General features: G+C 41.1%; 1 protein-coding gene across 25 annotated transcripts in view; it reads left to right on the top strand.

Moving 5' to 3' along the window:
• The window catches only part of zmynd8 (zinc finger, MYND-type containing 8), a 96,639-nt gene that overhangs the window by 2,622 nt on the left and 70,725 nt on the right, over window positions 1–23,292 (top strand). For 22 of the 25 annotated variants that reach the window (XM_078236770.1, XM_078236759.1, XM_078236764.1 and 19 more), the window contains exons 2-3: window positions 12,305–12,381; window positions 20,348–20,493. In XM_078236770.1, coding sequence (XP_078092896.1) covers window positions 12,305–12,381; window positions 20,348–20,493 — 223 coding nt within the window. Of the gene's footprint in view, window positions 1–714; window positions 850–3,207; window positions 3,402–12,304; window positions 12,382–20,347; window positions 20,494–23,292 lie in introns of those variants that run through there. The other 3 variants (XM_078236758.1, XM_078236750.1, XM_078236751.1) reach the window with 3 other exon arrangements.

Genomic DNA, 23,292 nt, shown 5'->3' with positions numbered 1-23,292 from the left:
ATTATTCGGCAAGTTACTGGGCTGCTGACGTCATGTGTAGTTCCATCATTATACTTTTGTTTGAGTCCTTTCAGTAAGCTTTTAATTCTACTCACAGCTTGGATCTCCTGCCTCAAAGTCCTGAGTAACATCTCTCACATGTACGCCATCTTTCTGGCAACTCAGTGTTTCTGATCAACAGCCATAATACTGAAATGACCATGAGCAAAATCACATGTGGCTTCCTATGAGAATGTGGCTATGGTGGACATTCAAGAATAGTTCTTTTTGACTTGTTTGCAACTTTTGACTTGATTAATCTCACCATTGTCTTTTTTAAATACATTATTGTGTTGCAGGCATTGTTGGCTAGGCTAGCATTTAATTGCCCTTGAAGGTGGTGGTGAGCTACCTTCTTAAACTCCTCCAGTCCATGTGGTGTAGGTGCGCCCACAGTACTGTTAGGGAGAACATTCCAGGATTTTGACCCAGTGACAATGAGAGAATGGCAATATGGTTCCAAATCAGGATAGAGTGTGGCTTGGAAGAGAACTCCCAGGTGATAGTGTTCCCATATGTCTGTTGCCTTTGTCCTTCTAGATGGTAGTGGTCGTTGGTTTTGGAAGGTGCTGCCTAAGGATCCTTGGTGAGTTCCTGCAGTGTGTCTTGTAGATGGTACACACTGCTGCCACTGTACGTCAGTGGTGAAGGGAGTGAATGTTCGTGGATGGAGTGCCAATCAAGTGGGCATGGATGGTGTCAAGCTTCCTAAGTGTTGTTGGAGCTGCAATCATCCAGGCAACTGGAGAGTATTCCACCACACTCCAACTTGTGTCTTGTAGAAGGTGGACAGGCTTTAGGAGTCAGGAGGTGAGTTACAGGATTCCTAGCCTCTGACCTGCTCATGTGGCAACAGCATTTGTATGGCTAGTCCAATTGAGGGTAGGTAATGTTATTGAATATAAAGGGGTGATGGTTAGATTCTCTCTCATGGGAGGTAGTCATTATCTGGCACCTGGTGTGATACAAATGTTACTTGCCACTTGTCTGGATATTGTTGTGGATGAGCAGAAATTTATCTCAACTAAATTTTGGGAAGGATAAAAGCATTGCCTTTGATTCCTGCGAAATCTCAATATTTTAGCCACTGATTACAACCCTCTCCCTCATTATGGAGACTGAGCCAGACCAATTGCAACATCACCATCCAATTTGAATTTGAGATGAGCTTCCAACCACATATCCACTCCAGCACCAAGCCTCATTCTTTCCACCTCAGTGACATCACTTGCCTCTCTCCTGCCTCAGCACATCTGAAACTCTCAACCATGGCTTTGTTACCTCAGCTGTTTGGTTCCAATGCTCTCGTGGCTGCCCTTCCCATGTCCTATCACCATAAACTTGAATTCATCCAAAACTCTGTCTATATTCTAAATGCATCAAACCCCATTCACTCTATCACCCTGAGATACATCGGCTTCTTGCCTGTGAACACTTTCATTTTAAAATGATCACCTTTGTCTTCAAATCCCTCTGTCGTCTTCCACCCTCCCCCCTCTCTCTGTAACCTTCTTCAGCCATACAATCTTCTGAGATCTTTATGCCTCACCTTCTGTCACTCAAACTCTGAATTAATATTCCTTTCCGATTCCTCTGCACCTTGAGTTGGAACTTTCAGCATTGGAACTTTCAGTGTCCTAATCCTGAAGATTCCCTCAAAGAACTATGTTGCATTGCTATCTCTGTCCCCAACTTCAAAAGTTTCTTGGAAAAATGTTAACTTAGACCAGGCTTTTGGTTTCACTGAAATTGCTTCACATTTTGATTGTCCATCTCTCTTCTCCACACTCCCCCACCACCACTGCAAACTATTGTGAAAAACTTGTGTTGTAATGTGTGTGTGTTCTCTTTTTAATATTTGAAAAATTTTCAATTGCAGGAACTCATGTTACACAAAAGTGTGTTTGAGGAAATGTAATGCCACGTATCAATGTGTGCATGATCTGTAGAATTTTCTGTGCCTCAGTAGCAATAGAAATCTCCCAGGCTACAATAATACACTGATGCCTGGTTAACAGTTGTAACGTGGTGGCCAGTATGCCAACCGATAAGCCTGCACTATTGGTGTACAGAGTTGTTCCTTTACAAATCATGAAACTTGAGGGCTTAGCCCACACTGTAGGCCAACAGAAAGGTCAGGAGGTGGTGATAAATCTTGTGTTTTTAAAAAAACCTATAGATTGAAGAAGGAAGGGAGGGCCTGAGGAAAAGAGGAATTCTGCACTTTTTGAGGCCTGATCTATGTCTGTGTGACTGGGTCAGAAGCCAGACAATAGTAAGGAGTACGTGCTAAACAGCTCTTTGGTAAATACGAGCCAAATTCAAGTGGAGGCTGAGCAGGCAGTCTGCAGCAGAGTGGGGGAGGGGACGTGAAGCAAATTCAAAGAAAAATAAATCGTGCACCCAAAACCGCCTGGCCAGTGAGTTTTTAAGCTTGTGGACTTCATAGTGCACGGCAGCCACCACTTTTTCTTTTCTTTGAGATACTATGAAAGGAATTTGGTTAAAATCTCCTGGGAGGGACAGGTCATTTAAATAAGTTGTTAGTCCGCATCAAAGAGTTTTTGATTTTTGAATGGTTTCCTTTGCTCATTTATCAAGTGCCTAAACTTTTATTTATTGAAAGAATGGTAGAAACCATTTTTACACTGGCATGGTTACTTTGGGTTACTCTAACTTGCAGTGTTCAAACTTAAAATACCTTGAATGTTCACTCTCAGCTACAGGGCCTGAAGCTCTAGATTAAATATCTTGCCTAAGTAGGTTAAACGTCGCAATTGGCTTCATTTTCATGTGCCTTATTTCTCTTTTCCTCCCCCGTGCCTCATTTAATTTGCTGCAGAAGAAAGAACTTTTGAAATGATGACATCAACTCCTGTACCACGAGTTGACCAAGAATAAGATTCTTTGACTGGACCTACCCAAATCTTATTTTGCCTTTCAATATTTCTAACAAAGTGTAAAAATGGCTGCACTAGCAGGGCCTACATGCAACAACAAAGTGTAATGAGAATCATCATTGCAAATGCCACATCAAAGCAGGGCTGTGGAGGACTGAAAAGAGCTTAATTTTTTTGGCAGCCTTTTAAATCCCCCCCTCCTCAATATCCGTCTCATGTATTTGTCTGTCTGCATGTTATGTATGCATGTTTTCCTCTTACAATCTAGGCTGCAATGCAGAAAGATGCTGTCCGTAACAAGGTAGCAGCAGCTATACAGCTTTTCGCTGCAAACCAATCATATCCTACCATGTAGTGTTTAACCAATAGCAGCACAGAATAGGTTAAAGATTGACAATTGCTGTAGCCGGACTCAGAAAGGCCTTCTGGAAATTTCCTCCATCTTTGTTCCACCAAAACAAGGTAAATTCAGCCAAGCTGAAGAACTTTATATGTTTTTAGTGTTTAAAAGAAGGTATGATACTCGCTGTCGTTTATGTAACATACCCTACATGGCTAAAAGGAAGCAATTTCTGCAGTTTTTGTTAACAATGTTGTATTTGATGCTGATGGGATCTGCTGTTCAGGCTGTGAGACAAGAACAGAGAGCCCAGTGCATTAACTTCTTGTGCCCAGGACCTTCCTTTAGTGATGTGTTGTCAGCTCTATGCTACATTATTTTGTTGTTACAATAACTATAGCAAAAACACAAAAAAAAATTGAATTGATAAAAATACTGATGTAATTCAGTGTCTAGGAGAAGCAAATGTCATGCCCAAGGTAAAAAGCTGGTTCAAACCGGTCTGAGCAAGTCTGCCATTGCTGCACCTACAATAGAGCTGCTTTTTCTTTAAATATTTCAAGCCCACTGAATGAGAGTCATGGCCGTGTTGTCAGGATCTGGGCTACATTTTTAGAGCTGTAATGAAAAAGATTAATTTTACACGTATTCCGTTTACAATCAAAATATTTTCTATAAATAACATTGGGATTCTAAATGGCATTTAATACAAATGTAATGTAGGTTTGGTTTTGTATTTGTATTTCTTCTTTGTGGAATAGTTCCTGAATTAAAAGCATTGGTTCCATTTAGTTCAGTGGCTGCCTTGCAGTGCAGTCTGATGCAGTTACTTTCTGTTGATTTAATAGACTTAATTATGTCCTAAATGGTTCTGTTATGCAGGATTGCAGGCTTGACAATTGCCAGAGTGATTATGAAGAGTGCCACCATTTTAGACACAGATAGGAGCAGACGGACGGTGCCAGGTTCCATTTTTAGACTCTACATATTGTAAACATTGTGTACAGAACAATTAAATGGTTGATAATGGTGTACGCAGGGCAAACTGAGCTTTCTGACTGCATTCAGGATCTCTGTATGTTTTCTGGGGGAAAATTAATTCTGGGGGAAATCTGGGGGAAATTAATTCTACAACAATTTAGTTATGAGTATTTATATTCTTAAGCTTCAGTATTTCTAAAACCAAAGGAATATTTTCTTATTAATTGGGAATTTTATATGGTTGTGTGGATAGTGCAGGCAAGGTGACCTGTATAAAGCCATTCTTTTTGTTGAGGCATTTTAGATGAATCCTTGAATACACTTTCCTTCTGAGTTTGTGCAGGCACATAAGGTATTGATGCTATTATTGTTCGGTGGTAAATAGCCAGCAATCGTCTGCTACAGAGTATCTTTGTAATGAATTCATCTGGTTGCATGATGTTGTAATCTATTTGCTATCATCACAAACCTCTATAATATGAACGTAGACCTCGGTTTTGATGCAAAAGGAAGTAGTCTGTGCAGGGTAAGTAATGGAAGGTTTTCTACTTATTCCTTTTAAAAAATTATATTTGCTGTGTTGTCAAATCAAATGACAGTCAGAATGGGTTTAGACCATAATTTGAGATTCAGTTGATTTACATAATTCATGTGCCGTGCTAACCATTCAACGTAGGGCATGTAACATACAATTGTGTACATGGTACTAAAATGAGGGAGTATTGTGGGTTAAATCAAGGTCCACATTCTGAGTGCAACACCTGCCTCCACCACCCCAGATATAAACTGCAAGTTTTGTTTCCTGGGTCTGGCTAATTTTATATTGTTTGCAATCCTATAAACTGCTTTGCAAGTCTCTTCTGCTTCTCCATTATGGACTGAATTGTTTGTTTTATTGTGTAGCCCATAAATGTTTTAAGTATTCCATTACATCATTTTGTAGAATAAAATTACACACAATTCTTCATACAGCAGATGTACGAGATATGTTATAACTCATTTGGCATGTCAAATATCACGAGTTGAAGGTAACTGAAAAACCAGAGAGCAACAGATAGTTATTTCGGTTTTGCCAGTGGGGCGATTTATTATGTTGATGTATTTATAACAGACTTGAATCATTTATAAAGCATTGTGATTGGGGAGAAAAATCAATGGAAGACTCCAGTTGTGAGAAGAACAGATACAAGAAAAGTAAACAAGTGCACTGAGCACTAATGCAGCCTGCTGCATAAGCACCAAGCAATTGCTATTTTTGCAGGTTGTTATTTAATCATTGTCTGTCTACTTTCACCTCCCACCACCCTGAAACATTCTTCTTGCTCCTGTGGGCACTAGCTCATGCTGAAGTATGAATTCAATAGCATTTGGCCAAATGGTCATTCTTTGTATGTGAGCCTTAAAATGAGTGTCAGCATTTTGTTGTTATCTTGGTAGAGACTGATCACTTTCTAAAAAAGGGATTCAAACTTCCAGTTACTTACTGAAAGAATGACATCACAAGATTTCACATTTTAAAACTTTTAGTGTACAATGGCTAAAGGCACTATTGACAAAATACTTTTCCGTAGTCACCCTTTACTTTAAAGAGAGGAATATTCCTCTTTAGATACTTGCCACACATCACATACTCCATGGAATCACAACCTTTGTAGCAAGCAGTCCAAAGTTGCTCTCAGCTTCCAAAGGGTACCCATCTCCCTGTTTCACTGAGAGGTGATGGCCTAGTGGTATTATCGCTGGACTATTAATCCACAAATTCAGCTAATGTTTTGGGGACAAAGGGTCATATGGACTCGAAATGTCAGCTCTTTTCTCTCCTTACAGACACTGCCAGACCTGCTGAGATTTTCCAGCATTTTCTCTTTTGGTTTAATGTTCTGAGGACCTGGGTTCAAATATTACCACGGCAGATGTTGGAATTTGAATTCAATGAAAAATATCTGGAATTAAGAATCTACCGATGACCGTGAAATCATTGTCAATTGCCGGAAAAACCCACCTGATTCGCTAATATCCTTTCGAGAAGGAAGTCTGCTGTCCTTGCCTGCTCTGAAGTCTCACAACACCAGGTTAAAGTCCAACAGGTTTATTTGGTAGCAAAAGCCACTAGCGTTCGGAGTGCTGCTCCTCCGTCAGTTAAGTGGGAGTTCTGTTCACAAACGGCATATAAAGACACAAACTCAATTTACCAAATAATGGTTGGAATGTGAGTCTTTACAGGTAATCCAATATGAGTGGAGAGAAGGTTAAGCACAGGTTAAAGAGATGTGTATTATCTCCAACCAGGACAGTTAGTGAGATTTTGCAAGCCCAGGCAAGTTGTGGGGGTTGCAGATAGTGTGACATGAACCCAAGATCCCGGTTGAGGCCGTCCTCGTGTGTGGAACTTGGCTATCAGTCTCTGCTCAGCAACTCTGCGTTGTCGTGTGTCGTGAAGGCCACCTTGGAGAACGCTTATCCGAAGATCAGAGGCCGAATGCCCGTGACCGCTGAAGTGTTCCCCAACAGGAAGAGAACACTCTTGCCTGGTGATTGTCGAGCGGCGTTCATTCATCCGTTGTCATAGTGTCTGCATGGTCTCCCCAATGTACCATGCCTTGGGACATCCTTTCCTGCAGCGTATCAGGTAGACAAAGTTGGCCAAGTTGCAACAGTATGTACCGAGTTCTCACGTGAGATGATGGCATCCGTGTCGATGATCCGGCACATCTTGCAGAGGTTGCTGTGGCAGGGTTGTGTGGTGTTGTGGTCACTGTTCTCCTGAAGGCTGGGTAGTTTGCTGCGGACAATGGTCTGTTTGAGGTTGTGCGGATTTTTGAAGGCAAGATGTGGGGATGGCCTTGGCAAGATGTTCGTCTTCATCAATGACATGTTGAAGGCTCCGGAGAAGATGTCGTAGCTTCTCTGCTCCGGGTAAGTACTGGACGACGAAGGGTACTCTGTCCGGTGTGTCCCGTGTTTGTCGTCCAGTACTTCCCTGGAGCGGAGAAGCTACGACATCTTCTCCGGAGCCTTCAACATGTCATTGATGAAGACGAACATCTTGCCAAGGCCATCCCCCCTTCTTGCCTTCAAACAACTGCACAACCTCAAACAGACCATTGTCCGCAGCAAACTACCCAGCCTTCACGAGAACAGTGACCACAACACCACACAACCCTGCCACAGCAACCTCTGCAAGATGTGCCGGATCATCAACACGGATGCCATCATCTCACGTGAGAACACCATCCACCAGGTACACTGTACATACTCTTACAACTCTGCCAACGTTGACGACCTGATATGCTGCAGGAAAGGATGTCCTGAGGCATGGTACATTGGGGAGACCATGCAGATGCTACGACAATGGATGAATGAACACCGCTCGACAATCACCAAGCAAGAGTGCTCTCTTCCTGTTGGGGAACACTTCAGCGAGCATTCGGCCTCTGATCTTTGGGTAAGCATTCTCCAAGGCGGCCTTCACGACACACGACGACGCAGAGTCGCTGAGCAGAGACTGATAGCTAAGTTGCGCACACATGAGGACGGCCTCAACCGGGATCTTGGGTTCATGTCGCACTATCTGCAACCCCCACGGCTTGCAAAATCTCACTAACTGTGCTGGTTGGAGACAATACACATCTCTTTAACCTGTGCTCAACCCTCTCTCCACTCACATTGTCTGTACCTTTAAGACTTGATTACCTGTAAAGACTCGCATTCCAACCATTATTTTGTAAATTGAGTTTGTGTCTTTATATGCCCTGTTTGTGAACAGAACTCCCACTTACCTGACAAAAGAGCAGCGAGCGCTCTGAAAGCTAGTGGCTTTTGCTACCAAATAAACCTGTTGGACTTTAACCTGGTGTTGTGAGACTTCTTACTGTGTTTACCCCAGTCCAACGCCGGCATCTCCACATCATGCTTACCTGGTCTGGCTTACAGATCCAAATGTACAGCAATGTGGTTGACTCTCATCTGCCCTTGGGCAACTAGAGATAAGCAGTAAATGCTGGCCAGCCAGCAGCACTCATGTCCCACAAATGAATTTTAAAAAAGGTTTCAATGATTCTTATTTCCCTGCCTAGGTGAGAATGAATCGTCAGATGAATGCAGGATGTGTCACTTCACCTGGAGACCATCTTCCTCCTGCATCTGGCTCTAATAGTGCACTAAGCATCATTTCTTTGCTGACCACACAGAACTGCTGTCTGTGATATTGATTGATTTTGCAGGGAAGCCTGTAACTTGATCTTCCCCTATCATCCTCCCCATGGCAACTAGGTAGAAATGCTAATTAGCTACTCTTGACCTCTAGTCTCTTTCTTCTTAGATGTAATTGGGCAGTGAACAGCACAACTGTTAAAATCTGATACCTAGTGCACCTTTATAGGACTTTGGGAGACTTGGGCTTGGATTTTTGCTTCCAAGTGCTGCATCGCCTCAGCGGAGAGAAAGTACTGTGAATGGTGGGAGCTTCTTTCTTGCAGAATGGATGCAGGGTGGTGTTTGGTCCAATGCCCCCAGATGCAGTTTAGAGCTGGCCACAAGGCTGTCCAGTGCAGCAGCGGACTGTGTACAAGGCCCACCTTTTTCTGGGACTTCATCCCAGTTGCTTTTTAAAACATTAGGTCATGGAGCCTTGATCCCACATACTCACCACCCCTTGCCCATGCATGTTAACTTCATGCCCATTGACCACAATGATAGCTCCATTGTGAATGGAGATTTTTTGACGTACTGATATTTAGCCATATAGGGGGGAATTTTTTTGTCCCTCCCACTACGGGAATTGTAGCGGGCGGGGAACAATTTAGAATTTAGTAAAGGAGAACCAAGGAAGTGATGAAAGGAAAAGAGAATATGAATACAAGCTAGTGGGAAACATAAAAATGGATTATAAAAGCCTGTTTAGGTTTGTGAAAAGGAAAAGGTTAGCAAGGCCAAATGTGGTTCCATTACAGGTGGAGACAGGAGAATTTATAATAGTGAAGTGGGAAATGATGGAGAAACAAAACCATTATGTTGTGCAGTCCTGCAGAAAATCTTTCAGAAATACCAGGGATTTAAGTGACTTGTGAAAGTGAGAAATTGAAATAAATTAGTATTAATAAAGAGGTAGTACTCAAAATTAATTTGTTTGAAGATTGATAAATTCCCTGGACCTGATGAGCTTCGTCCCAGAGTGTTGAAGGAGGTGATTCTTAAGATAACTGGTGGCACAGTAGTTAGCACTCACAGCACCAGGGACCGGGTTCAATTCCCGGATTGAGTCACTGTGCAGAGTCAGCAGATTCTCCTGTATCTGCAGGGGTTTCCTCCGAGTGCTCCGGTTTCCTCCCACAGTCCTGCTGGTTAGGTGCATTGGCCATGCTAAATTCTCCCTCGGTGTACCCAAACAGGCGCTGGAGTGAGGCGACTAGGGGATTTTCACAGTAACTTCATTACAGTGTAAATGTAAGCCTACTTGTGACACTAATAAATAACTAACTTAGAAGAAACTTATCTTTTGTTATCAAACCTACTGAAAAGGGTGGTGCCACTCAAGACTGAGACGAAGAGGAATTTCTTCAGAGGGTGATGAATCTTTGGAATTCTGTATCCCAGAGGGCTGTGGAAGCTCAAATATTAAGCATGTTCAAGAGAGAAATCGATTAGATTTCTGGATACTAATGATATCAAGGGAAATAGGATGGGGGGTGAGGGGGGGGGGGATGGCTTAATTGCCTACATCTACTCCAATAATCCCATCCCCGTGGCTCCTTTCTAGCCTCTGTTGCTAACTTATGACTACCAATCTCACCTTTTTCTCTTTCACACTCTATGCCAACTCACCCAGTTTTCACCATGGGTAGACCTCATGAGCCATGCTGAGATGAAATAAAAACTATGGGTGGGATTTTCCAGCCGTGCTAGCCCCAAAACTGGAAAATTCCACCCGAGGTCAACGGACCTTTGCGTGGTCTGCTCCCCACCCGCTATGATTCCCGTGGTGGGTGGGACAGAAGAATTCTCCCCTATATGACTAAATATTACTATGTTAAAAAAATCTCCATTCACAAAAGCCCATTCAAAGCATTTAAATCTTGTGAAGTACTTAAGTTATTTACTGACCTGAATTGTGTGTTATCCATTCAATTTTGCCCTATACTCATAATTTTGAGGTGTGGAGTCCACCTTGTAAGCAGTATCTCAAACTTTTGCAGTAAATCAGTGATCCATTCATCATTGGTGGGTAAAGTGAAAAGAAGTGGATGAACTCTTATGTGGGAAATAAATGAGTGCTGCTAGGGTCATAAGCGTATTGAACTTGATTTGTTAATTTATTTGGCTGGTTGCATTGCACAATTCTTAATACAAGTTTAAATGTGGAAAAAAAATTGTCTGGCTTTGGTAACCATGAACCTTTTTTTCTCCTCTTATCTACAGCATAACAAACAATTTCAAGGTTGATTTTTTTCAGGTATTGACTGATACTGAGAGTCATAGAATCCTACAGTGCAGAAGGAGGCCATTCAGACCATCGAGTCTGCACTGACCACAATCCCACCTAGGCCCTACCCCATAACCCCACGTATTTACACCAGCTAGTCCCCCTGATACTAACGGGCAATTTAGCATGCCCAATGCATCTAACCTTCACACCTTTTGAATGTAGGAGGAAACCGGAGCACCCAGAGGAAACCCACGCAGATACAGGGAGAATGTGCAAGCTCCACACACAGTCATCCAAGGGTGGAATTGATCTCGGGTCCCTGTGAGGCAGCAGTACTAATCACAGTGGCACCGTGAAAACTAGAAGACAAATTTCAGTAAAAACAAGTATTTGCAGATAAACTAAGGAACTTCTGTTTTCTGTTAATGCTGAGCACACTATTGGAAATGGACAAATGTAATATTTTCCAATGCATTAGAAGTAAAGTTAGTTCACTCTATTTGGTAACCAGACTACTAATCATTTAAAAAAAAATTCATCTGTGGGGCATGGGTGTTGCTGGCTGGCCTGCATTTATTGCCTGAGGGCAGTTGAGAGTCAACCACATTGCCGGGGCTCTAGAGTCACACGTAGGCCAGACCAGGTAAGGTCAGCAGATTTCCTTCCCTAAAGGACATTAGTGAACCAGATGGGTTTTTCCAACAATCTACAATGGTTTCATGGTCATCAGTAGATTCTTAATTCCAGATTTGTTTTATTGAATTCAAATTCCACCACCTGCCATGGTGGGATTCGAACCCGGGTCCCCAGAACATTAGCTGGGTTTCTGGATTAATAGTCTAGTGATAATACCACTGCCTCCCCCTTGTCAGGTGTGTGATCAGATAGGTGAATTAGATGAGCAATTTCCTTTGTAATTTACTGTAACTACTTCACGTTGAAATCAACAAAATTCTTATCCTGAAACTGGAAGATTTCCTCAAAGTGCAACAATACGATAATGTTAAGTATTACATTTTGTTGGGGAGAGGCTGAGCAAGGAGGAGCTGAAACGTCCCTTTTGGGGAAAGGGCTAAGAAACTATGGAAGCTAATGGATGGATATATTGTTTCTTGGCATAGACCATATTTGCTACAGGCACCAGGTCAAGTAGATTTAGGGTAGCAGTTTCAAATAAAAAGGATACTTCCTCAAATATTTGTTCGCAGTGTGGTGTTCAATGAGGTATGGTGATCAAAATCCAGAGGGGTGCGTATAGAGCACAAAATAGATAGGAGAAACTGTTTTTGTTGGCGAAAGGACACCGACTAATGGTAATTGGCAAAAGAACCAGAGGCGCCATGAGGAAATTTTTTTCCGCAGCAAATGGTTAGGATCTTGAATGTATTGTCTGAGAGTGAGGTGAAGGCAGATTCAATTCTGGCTTTCAAATACAAATTGGATAAATGCTTGACGAGAGAAAATTTGCAGGGCTTTGGGGAAAGTGCAGGGGAATGGAACAAATTGAGTTGCTCTCATAAAGAACTGGCACAGATGCAATGGGTTGAATTGATTTTTCAAAACATGTTTCTTTTGCAGTATTCTTCATTAAGTATCTTCTTTTGTTCTTCCTTTATGTAGTTTGGCTGAAGACCCGCCTAAACAGGAGCAGGAGGAGGAAGAGGAGGAGGAGATGGAGATCTCAACCAGATCAAGAGGTGAGTAAAAGAAAAAATCTTTGCATCTTGCGTCTGTCCTCTTCATCTACAATGATGGATACTTTGGTGTGCACTTAAGTCTCATTATCTGCACAACAATGGACCAAGAGCTGGAAAGTAGAATTAGGCTGGCTATCCATTTGTCAGCAAGTGCTGATACTTTGGGGTCGATCTTAAGATCCGTCCCCCCACCAATCCTGAATGCAGAGTGGCAGCGGGTCCCTCTCTCTCCCACCACCAAACCCGAATGTTGAGTAGCAGTGGGTTCCCCAGTCTGGCCCTGCTCACCTCTGCCTTTGCCAACTTGGTACTCTCAGGGTGCCTGGCACTTCCCAAGGGGCACCCCACTCTTGCCCCTGACCACTCGGGGGGCGGGGGGGGGGGGGGGCCTCAATGGCCTTCGGTTCTACCAGTGAGGCCATCCTGACCTGTCCCTTTTTGTTGGGACCAGCTATGATTCTTGCTGGACAGAATCTCCCAGCAAGGCCAGAGAGGCAAGTGAGCCTGGACAATAACATCCCAGGCTCATTAAATCAATGCTAAATCGATTTAAATTTAAATAAATTATTAAGCCTCGTGCTGGAAATGGGCACGAGGCTGACCTCGCCAGATATCCGGTGCGAGTAAGAGAGGTGAGAAATTGGGCGGGAATCTGATTTTTCGGCTCTTTCATGATCTTACTGGCTCATCCCGCCCATCGGTCAGCATGGCGCAACAGTAAGATTGCCCCCCCATTGGGTCAAATAGCCTGCTTTCAATCTACTCCAATGAGTTGACATATTCCATCATTGAATATGTCCACGACTTGAGACTGATAGTTTTTGGGGATCAAGGGGTACGTGGAACAGGGAGGAAAGTGCAAGATTAGATAGAAAATTAGCCATGATCTTATTGAATATCAGATAGGCTGGGGAGGGGACAAGAGCTGTTCTATGGTCTACTGCTGCTTCCATTCTTAAGATTGAATGTCACTGATGCACAATGGCTGCAGCACGTCCCATCTATAATGTGCTGCAGCAATTTGTCAAGGCTTCTTGAACAGTTGCCTCCAGCCCTATGACCTCCACTACCTCAAAGAACAAGGCCAACATGTACATCGAAATAGCATCATCATTTTCGGTTCAAACCACAAACTATCCTGGCTTAGCAATATATTTCAGTCCTTCATCGTTGCTGGACTAAAATCCTGGAGCTCCCTACATAACGGCACTCTACCATGGGTGTACCTGCACCATATGAGGCGGTATGGTGGCACGGTGGTTATCACTGCTGCCTTACAGCACCAGGACCGAGGTTCAATACCAGCCTTGGGTGACTGTGTAGTGTTTGCACATTCTCCCATGTCTGCGTGGGTTTCCTCCAGTGCTCCGGTGTTCTCCCTCAGTTCAAAGATGTGCGGGTTTGGTGATTGGCCATGTTAAATTGCCCCTTGGTGTCAGAGAGATTTGCAGGGTAAATATGTGAGGTTACGGGGATAGGGCCTGGGTGAGATTCTTAGCTTTGCAGGCTCAATGGACCAAATGGCCTTTATCAGCACGTAGGAATTCTATGATTATATGATACGGGCTGCAATGGTTCAATTAAGACTCTCAGTAAATGCTGGTCTTGTTGATGCCCACATCCCATGGTCCAATAATACATATTTTTTAAAAATTAGTTTATCATGACTGTACATTCTTCTTGTGTTGAATAACATGGAATAGATTGGAATTATCTGGAATATTAGAGTGGGCCACTTTAACTTAAACTGGGAATGTTTGGAGACCTTGTTTTTGTTTTGAAAAAAATATATTGAGTCACCTCTTGGAGCAAGTGTTTAGCATTTCTAATACATAGTGGTCAGAATTCCCCAGTCTCGCGCGCCCAGCTACTGCTGCCAGCAAGAACGGAGAATTTGATGTTCAGCCAAATCTCCGTTCACTGCAACAGGACCGGTTGATCCCAGCTGCGGGCGAGGTCGGCAAATTCCAATCAGTATCTTCCCCTGAAGTTGCTTTTTTCCTTTCAATTGTGAATGCCATTCAGGCCAATTTGCTCTCTGAATGCAGATTTGAGGGTCCATTTCAACGTCTTATCTTCACTTCCCTGATATTTTTGGAATGTTTAACAGCTGAATGCCTGAAAGTACTAACTACATGAAACAAAGCCAGGCTACCTACTGTAAGTTTTGGCCGTGGAAATGGAAAGTTTATTTATACAAAATCTGAACACTGAAGTTACAGCAATAGAATATTTAAGGCTGTGGTGGTTGTTTAGTGACATTCAAATTTGGCCTTCGAAATGATTCACACACCTCGCTACAAGCTTTAAGAAAGTTCCAGACTTCAAAAAAGGGCATTATTTGTACTTGATCTGTTTCATATTCCGTCATGTCTTCTCATCCTATTTATACCCATTACATTTGTAAATCACTGGATATATAATAAAGATTAATCCACAGCATGCATTTTAGTATTTTTAATTGGGAACAAAATAAGACTATGTATCCTGTAAGGTGAGAAGTGTTTATGTGGAATTAATTTTGGCATTTTGACTCATTTGTCTTTAATTTTCTATAGTTTAACAGAGCTCAGGTTTAACTGGAGGCTGCTGCTTTGTTGCATTTCAGTTTGGAAGACAGGATGCACCAAGCAAGGTTGCGAATCAAGAAAATAATTAAGATGAAGGTGCTTTGATCTAAAATGTGAATTCTATTGTTCGTGCCAAGGGCTTCAACTGAGATCCAGCTGCTGTGTTTTGAAACATCTTACCAACATTTCATAGGATAATTCTTCAGATAATGGTGTCCAGTGATTGATAGCGCTGTTTTGAAAAGACAAAGCAATATTTTCAGTTGTTCACTGTTCTGGCAAGAATGCACCTGGGCTCTGGATCCAGAATGCCACACATTTTGAGCAGAATGTCCTGTGTGTTTTCACTTTGACACGATATGCTAGCCCCTTGTGGATGGTTTCCATTTCCCCCGATACCAATTACAGAAGTGTACTGTATAGCAGTTTCTATAGTTTTGCTGCAATGTATTCATTCTCTGAGATGATAGGAGACATCATAATTTCTTCTCCAGATAGCATTCTTGATTATTCGAGGATTGATGAATCACAGCATAAGCCATGATTTTTGCTGCAGGGCAGGGCAAGGAGGCAGGCCACAAGTCTACTTCAGGCAGAATGGGAATTGAACTCCACAATTTTGGCATTATTCTGAACTATGCATCTAGCCAAATGAGCTAACTGACCTCGTGATAGGAGCATGGTCTACTTCTAAATCTTGTTCAGTGAGAAACACTCAGTGATTGGGATTAGTTATTAAATCTTGTGTCCTATTGATCTGAATACAGTGGAGAATAAAGACAAAAATTTCCATTTTACAGTCATTCTGTCTGTTTATGGAAACTGTCATCTAGCCATTTAACACGAGTAAAGATATTGGCAGGAAGGAAACTGTTACACCCATTTTTCTTCAGTGGGTGCACTTCTAAGCCACATGTACACAAAAGTCGGGCAGATCCTTTTTAAAATAATTGGGGTTTAAGATGGAGATTTTCTCTTTTCAGTTGGGAAGATGGGATGCACTCTATATGAACCAAGCAATGTTGGTCTTGAAGAAAATTCTTAAGATGAAACACTTTGATCTAATTGTATTGCTCACATAAAGGGCTTCAACAGATGCTAAAGACCCATTACTTTCCAAGGAATTCTTCCATTTTATACAATGATATTTGACTAAAAACTGGATTTAGAATTGACCAATCCATTTCACTTTGAGACAGTGCTGTTGTCAGTTAACCATTCATTTCTGGGTTGGATTAAACCCAGTTCCAAAGATGAGTGGTCATTAAACTAAGTCACTGGTTTCACTTGTCATAGATTTGTGGAGTCATTGCGATACAATAGGAGGCCATTTAGCCCATTAAATCTCTGCCAACTCTCTATAGAGCAATTCCCATCAAGCGCATTCCCCTCTCTATCCCTGAAGTTCTTCATGTTTATTTCCCTCAAGTGCCCATTCAATTTCCTTTTGCAATTATTAGTTGTCTCCGATTTCACTATCATCGTAGGCAATGAGTTCCAGGTCATTGTAAGAAGTTTCACAACACCAGGTTAGAGTCCAACAGGTTTATTTGGAATCATAAGCTTTCAGGGCGCTACTCCTTCATCAGGTGAGTGATGAAGGGGCAGCACTCCGAAAGCTCGTGATTCCAATAAACCTGTTGGACTTTAACCTGGTGTTGTGAGACTTCATTGTTGTGAGACTTCTTAGTGTGCCCTCCCCAGTCCAACACTGGCATCTCTACATCATGGCTTCCAGATCATTGTCACTGAAGTACACAAAAATTCTGTCTCTCATCCAGACGCGCACACACACACACACACCACCCCTTGCATTTCTTGCCATAACCTTAAATGTGTGTCCACTAATCTTTGTATTGTCAGCAAATAGGAACAGTTTTTTTGTCTACTTCATCTAAACCTGTCATAATCTTGCAGCACCTCTATAAAATCTCTCCTCAATCTCCTAGGCTTCTCAAACCTAACCCTGTGGCTAAAGTCCCCCATTCCTGGAACTATTCTGTGAATCTTCTCCGCACCCTCTCAAAGACCATCACATCCCTCCTAAAAGGGTGGTGAACAGAACTGGATGAAATACTCTAGTTGTGACCTAACCAGTGCTTTATAAAAGTTTGACATAACTCTTCTATAAAACTTGATTACTGTGTTTATGAAGTCGAAGATACGATATGTTTTGTCAAATACCATTTCAATATGCACTGCTGCCTTCAAAAATCTATGGTGAATCTCCAAGACCCTCTGTCCTTGCATGCTGTAAAGAACTATGCTATTAAATCCATATAGTTTCTCTTTATCCCTTCTGCCAAATCCATCACCTAGCACTTTGTATTGGTATACCATATGTTTGAGGATTTTTTCCCTCAAGCAAAATTGCAGTCACGTTGAGCTGTAAGTGGTATGGATTAAAATGCTTATACATAATAGGATGGTGAGAGAATTGCAAGATTTTGAACATGTTTTATCATAGCAGTTGATATTAGAACCATGGAAAATTTATTGTGCAGAAGGAGGCTATTTGGCCCATTTTGTCCATGCCAGCCCGAGGACACCCAGGTGCCCTGTCTAATCCCACCTTCCTCCACCCAGTCCATATCCTTGTAGCTTATTGCACCTAAGGTGCAGATCCAGGTTCAGGGTCTCTGACTCCAACACCAACTCGGGCAGCGAATTCCAGATACCCACTACCCTCTGCGTAAAAAAAAAAAAGTGCTTCCTCATGTCCCCTCTACCTTGAATCTATGTTCCCTTTTCTAGAATTCTCCACCAAGGGAAACAATTTTATCCTGTCCACTCTATCTCTTCCCCTCATAATTTTGTACACCTCGATCAAGTCACCCCTCAGCCTTCTTTGTTGTAAGGAAAATAATCCCAAGCTATCCAATCTCCTTGTAGTGACACTTTTCTAACCCTGGCAACATTCTCGTCTGTCCTCTCTCCAGAGCAGTTATGTCCTTCCTGTAACGTGGTGACAAGAACTGCACACGCTGCTCCAATTAAATAAGCTCTTTCCGCCACTGGCCATTAGCATTGGTAATGTTAGAAAAGACACTAATTTGATACAAAATGCGTGGTTTTCAGCATTTATTTAGAAGAGATCTATTTAAAACTTTCTATGTCTTGTATAAACAGATTGCCATATAAATTGTGTAATGAGCATTGGCCTGGCCATGGGTACATTGAAGTACTTTTTGCTTTAATGAGGATTGTAGTTTTTAGACCCAATGAACACTCTCCAATATAGTTTATTGTCCCAAAATAGAAAGCCATTTTTCCTCACATTCACAAAAATTCCCTAAATATGGATTTAGACACTTAAAGCAAAGACCCAGACTGTTTTAAATGCTGACCTACAGTGTGGTGGGATCCACAACAGGATTAGTTGCTAAATTTGGCTGAGTCATTGTTGGGTTTGCTGAGGAGTAAAATGAGTACCCTCAGGAGGGAATGCTTTGGGCTACTTGGGACCATTTTCTTGCAACCAGACAATGCTCTCTGGGTGCATGCCCTCTCACTGTTTAAATCACATTATTAATTGTTTAATTGCATTCTAAAAGAGAGACTTAACTAGGAGGTCTATTGGAACATCAATCACATGGCTTGGATTTTACAGTAGGAATAAACGTGAGATTACCAATGCTCATCATTATTGAGGAGTAAATTCGACAGAAATTGCAAGCACATGTGCAATTCAAAGCAAAATCAGGAGGTTGCTGTCCAATTCTCCTAGCTCCCCTATCAGCTTTGTCGTAACAGTACCTCACCAATAAACTTAGCATTCAGACACATTGGGCAGAATTCTCCCTACTGGGATCAATGGCGGGCAAGGTTGGGGGTGGTACAATATGACGGGAGATCCAAAAATCAATTTCATGCCATGTGAAATTAAAGAGGGATCTTTCGATGCTGCCTGCATGGCAGATTGGGAATCTCCCTGGAGACTAATGGGAAATCGATTTGCATCCCACTAATTGGATGCACATGAAAGCCTGACTGGAAACTTCTCTCTGTGCATGATTCTCCACGACACCAGTGGAAAAACGTGCCAGTCTAAACGTGCCTGAATCAATGTGGCGTGTAAAAGTCAGGATTTGCCCCCGAGTACGTAATTAATTCCACTGGGGATAGAAGATATGGTGTGGTTTTCCATTGGCCATTGCAGGAAATACTCCTTGTCCCTGCCCCTGTCACAGGACCTAGTCCCAGATGGGAGAATTCCACTCATTGAATGCAAAGTTGCAGTACTTTAAACACCATGTATAAACTTAGGGCTTATCCATTCAGGTGTTTGTGAATTTTTAATTGCATGGCTCTTAATTAACGACTACAAACTCCTCTAACACCTCTAAATTTACTTTTTCCAGGTTGGGGCTCTCATTCCTTCAATTATTGCTGGATAATGTTTCCGTTCCATCTCTTTTAGTTCTTCTTTCAAGTCCAATCTTTCTTTCACATATTTTGCTTTCAATGACCGATTTTACAACGCATTAAATAATCTAACTTGCATTTCCTGGTTTAGACTCAGTAAGGATTCATCAATTTGGTTTGTTGAAAAGAGTCACTATTGCTTGCCCTGTTTGCACAGGTCCTAGATCCCCTGTAGAGAGTGCCATTCTGTATCAGCAGTAACAGTAGATTACCATTTCAAAAGCTCACAAATTTGTAAGCATAACAAATGTTGTCAAGTTTGTTTCCCACTGACCACAAAATCAAGACCAATGTTGACAACCGTTTCACAAGTTCAATGTTTACAAACGGGAAAAGGAATTCGGCCAAATAAACACATCCTTTCTCTGAAGGTCAACCTTCTTTAGATCTTCTCTTGATATTCCTTTCTCTAGTCATATAACTGCCCTTTGAACTTATTTCTGTTGCCCACACCATTGCATTGACCTTCCATGGTAACTTAGTCCACAATCTGTTGCCCTTCAGGTGAAAATAAATTGTTTAACTTCACTTTGTAACTTATTAATTTTTCGCTTGCATCTCTGGATATTTGAAACCATGACTGTAGTTAGCGATATTCAAGCAAGATATTATTGTGCACAAGGGAAATAGTAAGTGAATAATTAAATGCTCCTATGTTCCACTAATGATCTTGCCACTGTTTGAGTGTCCTGAGCTTTGTTTTATACGTCTGCTAGCATCTTAAGATGTGAGAGGAAAGTGAGAAGCCCTGTATGGTTTTCCGTTCGCATGTTGTACAAAAATACATGGGACATTTAAAGAGACTTTAATAGGGCTCCACAAAGAAACCATTCAAAAGTATGATTCTCACCAAGTTTCTGATGCTGCTTTTCCTTAGTGACAATGGATATCACTAAGTTTGTCAGCACAGATATCTTTGTCCTAGTGTACGCCATTTTCTTGGTATGTAATGATTTAAGTTTATTTTTCAGATCCTGGTTCTGCAGAACGTGCAGGACTGAAAAGAAAGCAACTTAGCCCTCAACCATCCTCAAATGGGCACTCCCCACAAGATGAATCATTGAGTCCTATTAAAAAGAAGAAAAAACCTGGCTTAGCTAATTCGAGTAAAGAGCAGGTATAGTAACACCAGAGTCTGCCTTTGTTTTGACATTTGGTATGTTTAAAATCAAGCTGCATTATCCCAATGTTATTTCATGGTTGATCTTTTGAAATTGGTGAAGAAAACGTAAACAATATTTTGAACATGCATACGAGAAGAAGAATGAGAAAAGACCACCTACGCCCATCAATCCTAATTTTAAATTTAGTATGCCATTCAATCACCTAAACCACCCATTGTCCTAGGAGTGGGTTAACAGGATAGATTCCCTAAAGTGATCAAGCAAAGCTCTAGGAGATCATAGTGGCTAATAACTTATCAGAGCCACAGTTAAATAGCTCTTGCCTGCTAGAACTACAAATTCCCTTTTGCTCAGAGACTTGGCAAATTTCTCCTTTAAAGGTCTTTGTAGCAATTGCACGTTTTGAGAGTTTATTCACCACAACAAATTAAATGATTAAATCAGAAATGTAATGCATTCATCAGCATAATCTAGCTGCACGTTTGGATTTGTTAACTATTCTTATTGTCATTAATAACCATTTAAAATAAAATCTAGTGAAAAGAGCACTGTAGCTACTGTTCTACTCCTTAAGGGTTTGTTAATTACTCAATAAGTGCAGCAATTTCTCCCTAAAGTTGCCAATTTAAGAGCAGGTCACTTGCTGAAATTTTCAAAGGCTAGAAACACAAGCAGGAAACTTTTTCAACAGAAAAGGAAGAGGATAGATAATCCACGATCAGAAAAATTGCAGGACCATATGCTGGTTTTCATAGCCTCTTCCTTCTTTCCTCAGTGAATAACATTTCTCTATTCTGGCTGAAAGCACGCACCCCCTTTTCTAATTAACTTTAAAGTTTTTGCAGACATTTCCACCACTTTGTATTGAATTCATGATTCACCACATTGACTCCCATGTTCTGTACACTTCTTACAAAGATTGAAATTTTGTCATCAATCTTTCAGCTTAGTATTGAACTTGGTATTCTCCATAATACTTTCCATAATTAGAAACTAGCCATGACATCTGAATTATCTAGTTGATAATTATTATGAGTGTTTTTAAAGCAATATTAAATTGGCTGCTGCTAGTTTACAATATACTGTAGGTTCTGGCACTGTAATATCTAAATTTACAGCCGACTTTATTGTAAGTACTCAAGCCCCAAAAATGTATTCATTTATTCATTTATTTAAATGCTGCAATTATCACAGTAACATTTAAACTCTTCAAATGTCAGTAGATTTATAATCCCCAAAGTTTAGAAAAATTGTAGCCATTCTTTGTGTCAATAAATGTTTTTTGTGTTTTGATAGCTTTGCTGCAATGGCATTTGATTAGTGAAAGTAATGTTTATTAGCTTGTCTCGCCTTGACAAATCAAAGTTTGATTTAATTGTAACCCTGAGTCACTTAGATGTTAAAGATCCTGTGAGTGATAAAGGAAAAGGTACAAGTTCCTGTAGCTTTCAACAAGTCAGAAAAGAGCAATTCTGCAAAGATCAGTTGCCAGCTAAATTGCTTCATTTTGTCGCCCGCAACAAGTTTTTCAGTGTTTTCACAAAAATCAATGCAATAGAAATTGATTATGAATATCAAAGTACGACTGACTTTTTAAGTCTGTAATACTAGATATCATTTTTAAATAAAATACTTTAAACAGATATAAAAATAGTCTGATAACGATGCAGCTAAGACCTTAGACATACAGTGTGTTGAACCTCATTATTCTTCATTGTTGAATGACTCACAAGTGACTTCCAAAATACCTTGGTATTTGGGCAGCTGTGTTCTTGTTAATTGGCTTTCAAATCTAAATCTAATTAATTTTCTTTGGTCTAATTCTGGTAAAAGATACTGTTTTACAAAATGGCGTAATGCAGCTTTAAATTGGTTACGTTTAACATTTAGTAATGTTTTGTCCTCTGCTTGTCATTAAAAAGTCAGAGTGGCATGCTTACCAGTCCTTGTAATTGTTTTAGCTATTAGTTCTGCAATCATTAATCTTCTTGCTTTTTGTAAAGGTGCGAGGTAATTTTCTCAGTATTTCCTAAGCTGTACCTGTTTATCATACCCGTTTGTGTTCTTTAGACACAACACTATGCATGTGACATGTTGGAAGGTGGTCCATCAATTAATTAGTTTCTTTCTAAATTGAGACTGAGACTCCACTGATAATGCTCACCCAAAAGCCATGGTAGTAACACAAAGCTTGGGTGTCCTATTCTGATCTGATGCTCAAGTTAACCAGTATGAGGCCCTGTGATGAAGCACACTCATGCCAGTAGTTTTGAACCGGCTGCATCTGAGTGCAAAATTGCATATTAAAAGTTCTTGGTTGGTTCATTTGGATGGGTGGACTAGAATCTTAGCACTTTTTCATGGAGATGTCCTTGGTTATGAGAGAAGAGCGGATAAAAATTAATAGTTGGAGAACGGGACTCTGCACAAAGCTATCTATACAAAGCTTCTTTGTGGCTGATCATTTAGATCTGGTCACAAATATAATTCCAGTCTGCTAGTTTGTGCATCATATTTCACAGGTGCTTTTCTGAAACCTGTTGCTGAAATGTGATTACAACTTAAACTATATATTTGCCCCTCTGATTAATAAAAGGGGTCATATCCAGTATCAGTATTAGCCTGAAATCCTGGAGCTTGAGATATAAGACCAAAGATGACTTTATTTGTTCCAAATCTATGCTTATCACTTTAAAAAGAAAATCACTGAAGTATCACTCTGTTACTATTAGCCAGTAGTCATCATTGGCGTAATTTACTGATTTGATCTGGATGTGATGCCATATTCATAA

Source organism: Mustelus asterias, chromosome 20, assembly GCF_964213995.1.
Source record: "Mustelus asterias chromosome 20, sMusAst1.hap1.1, whole genome shotgun sequence".
Classification (NCBI taxonomy): Eukaryota; Metazoa; Chordata; class Chondrichthyes; order Carcharhiniformes; family Triakidae; genus Mustelus; species Mustelus asterias.
This window is presented reverse-complemented; position numbering and strand designations above follow the sequence as displayed.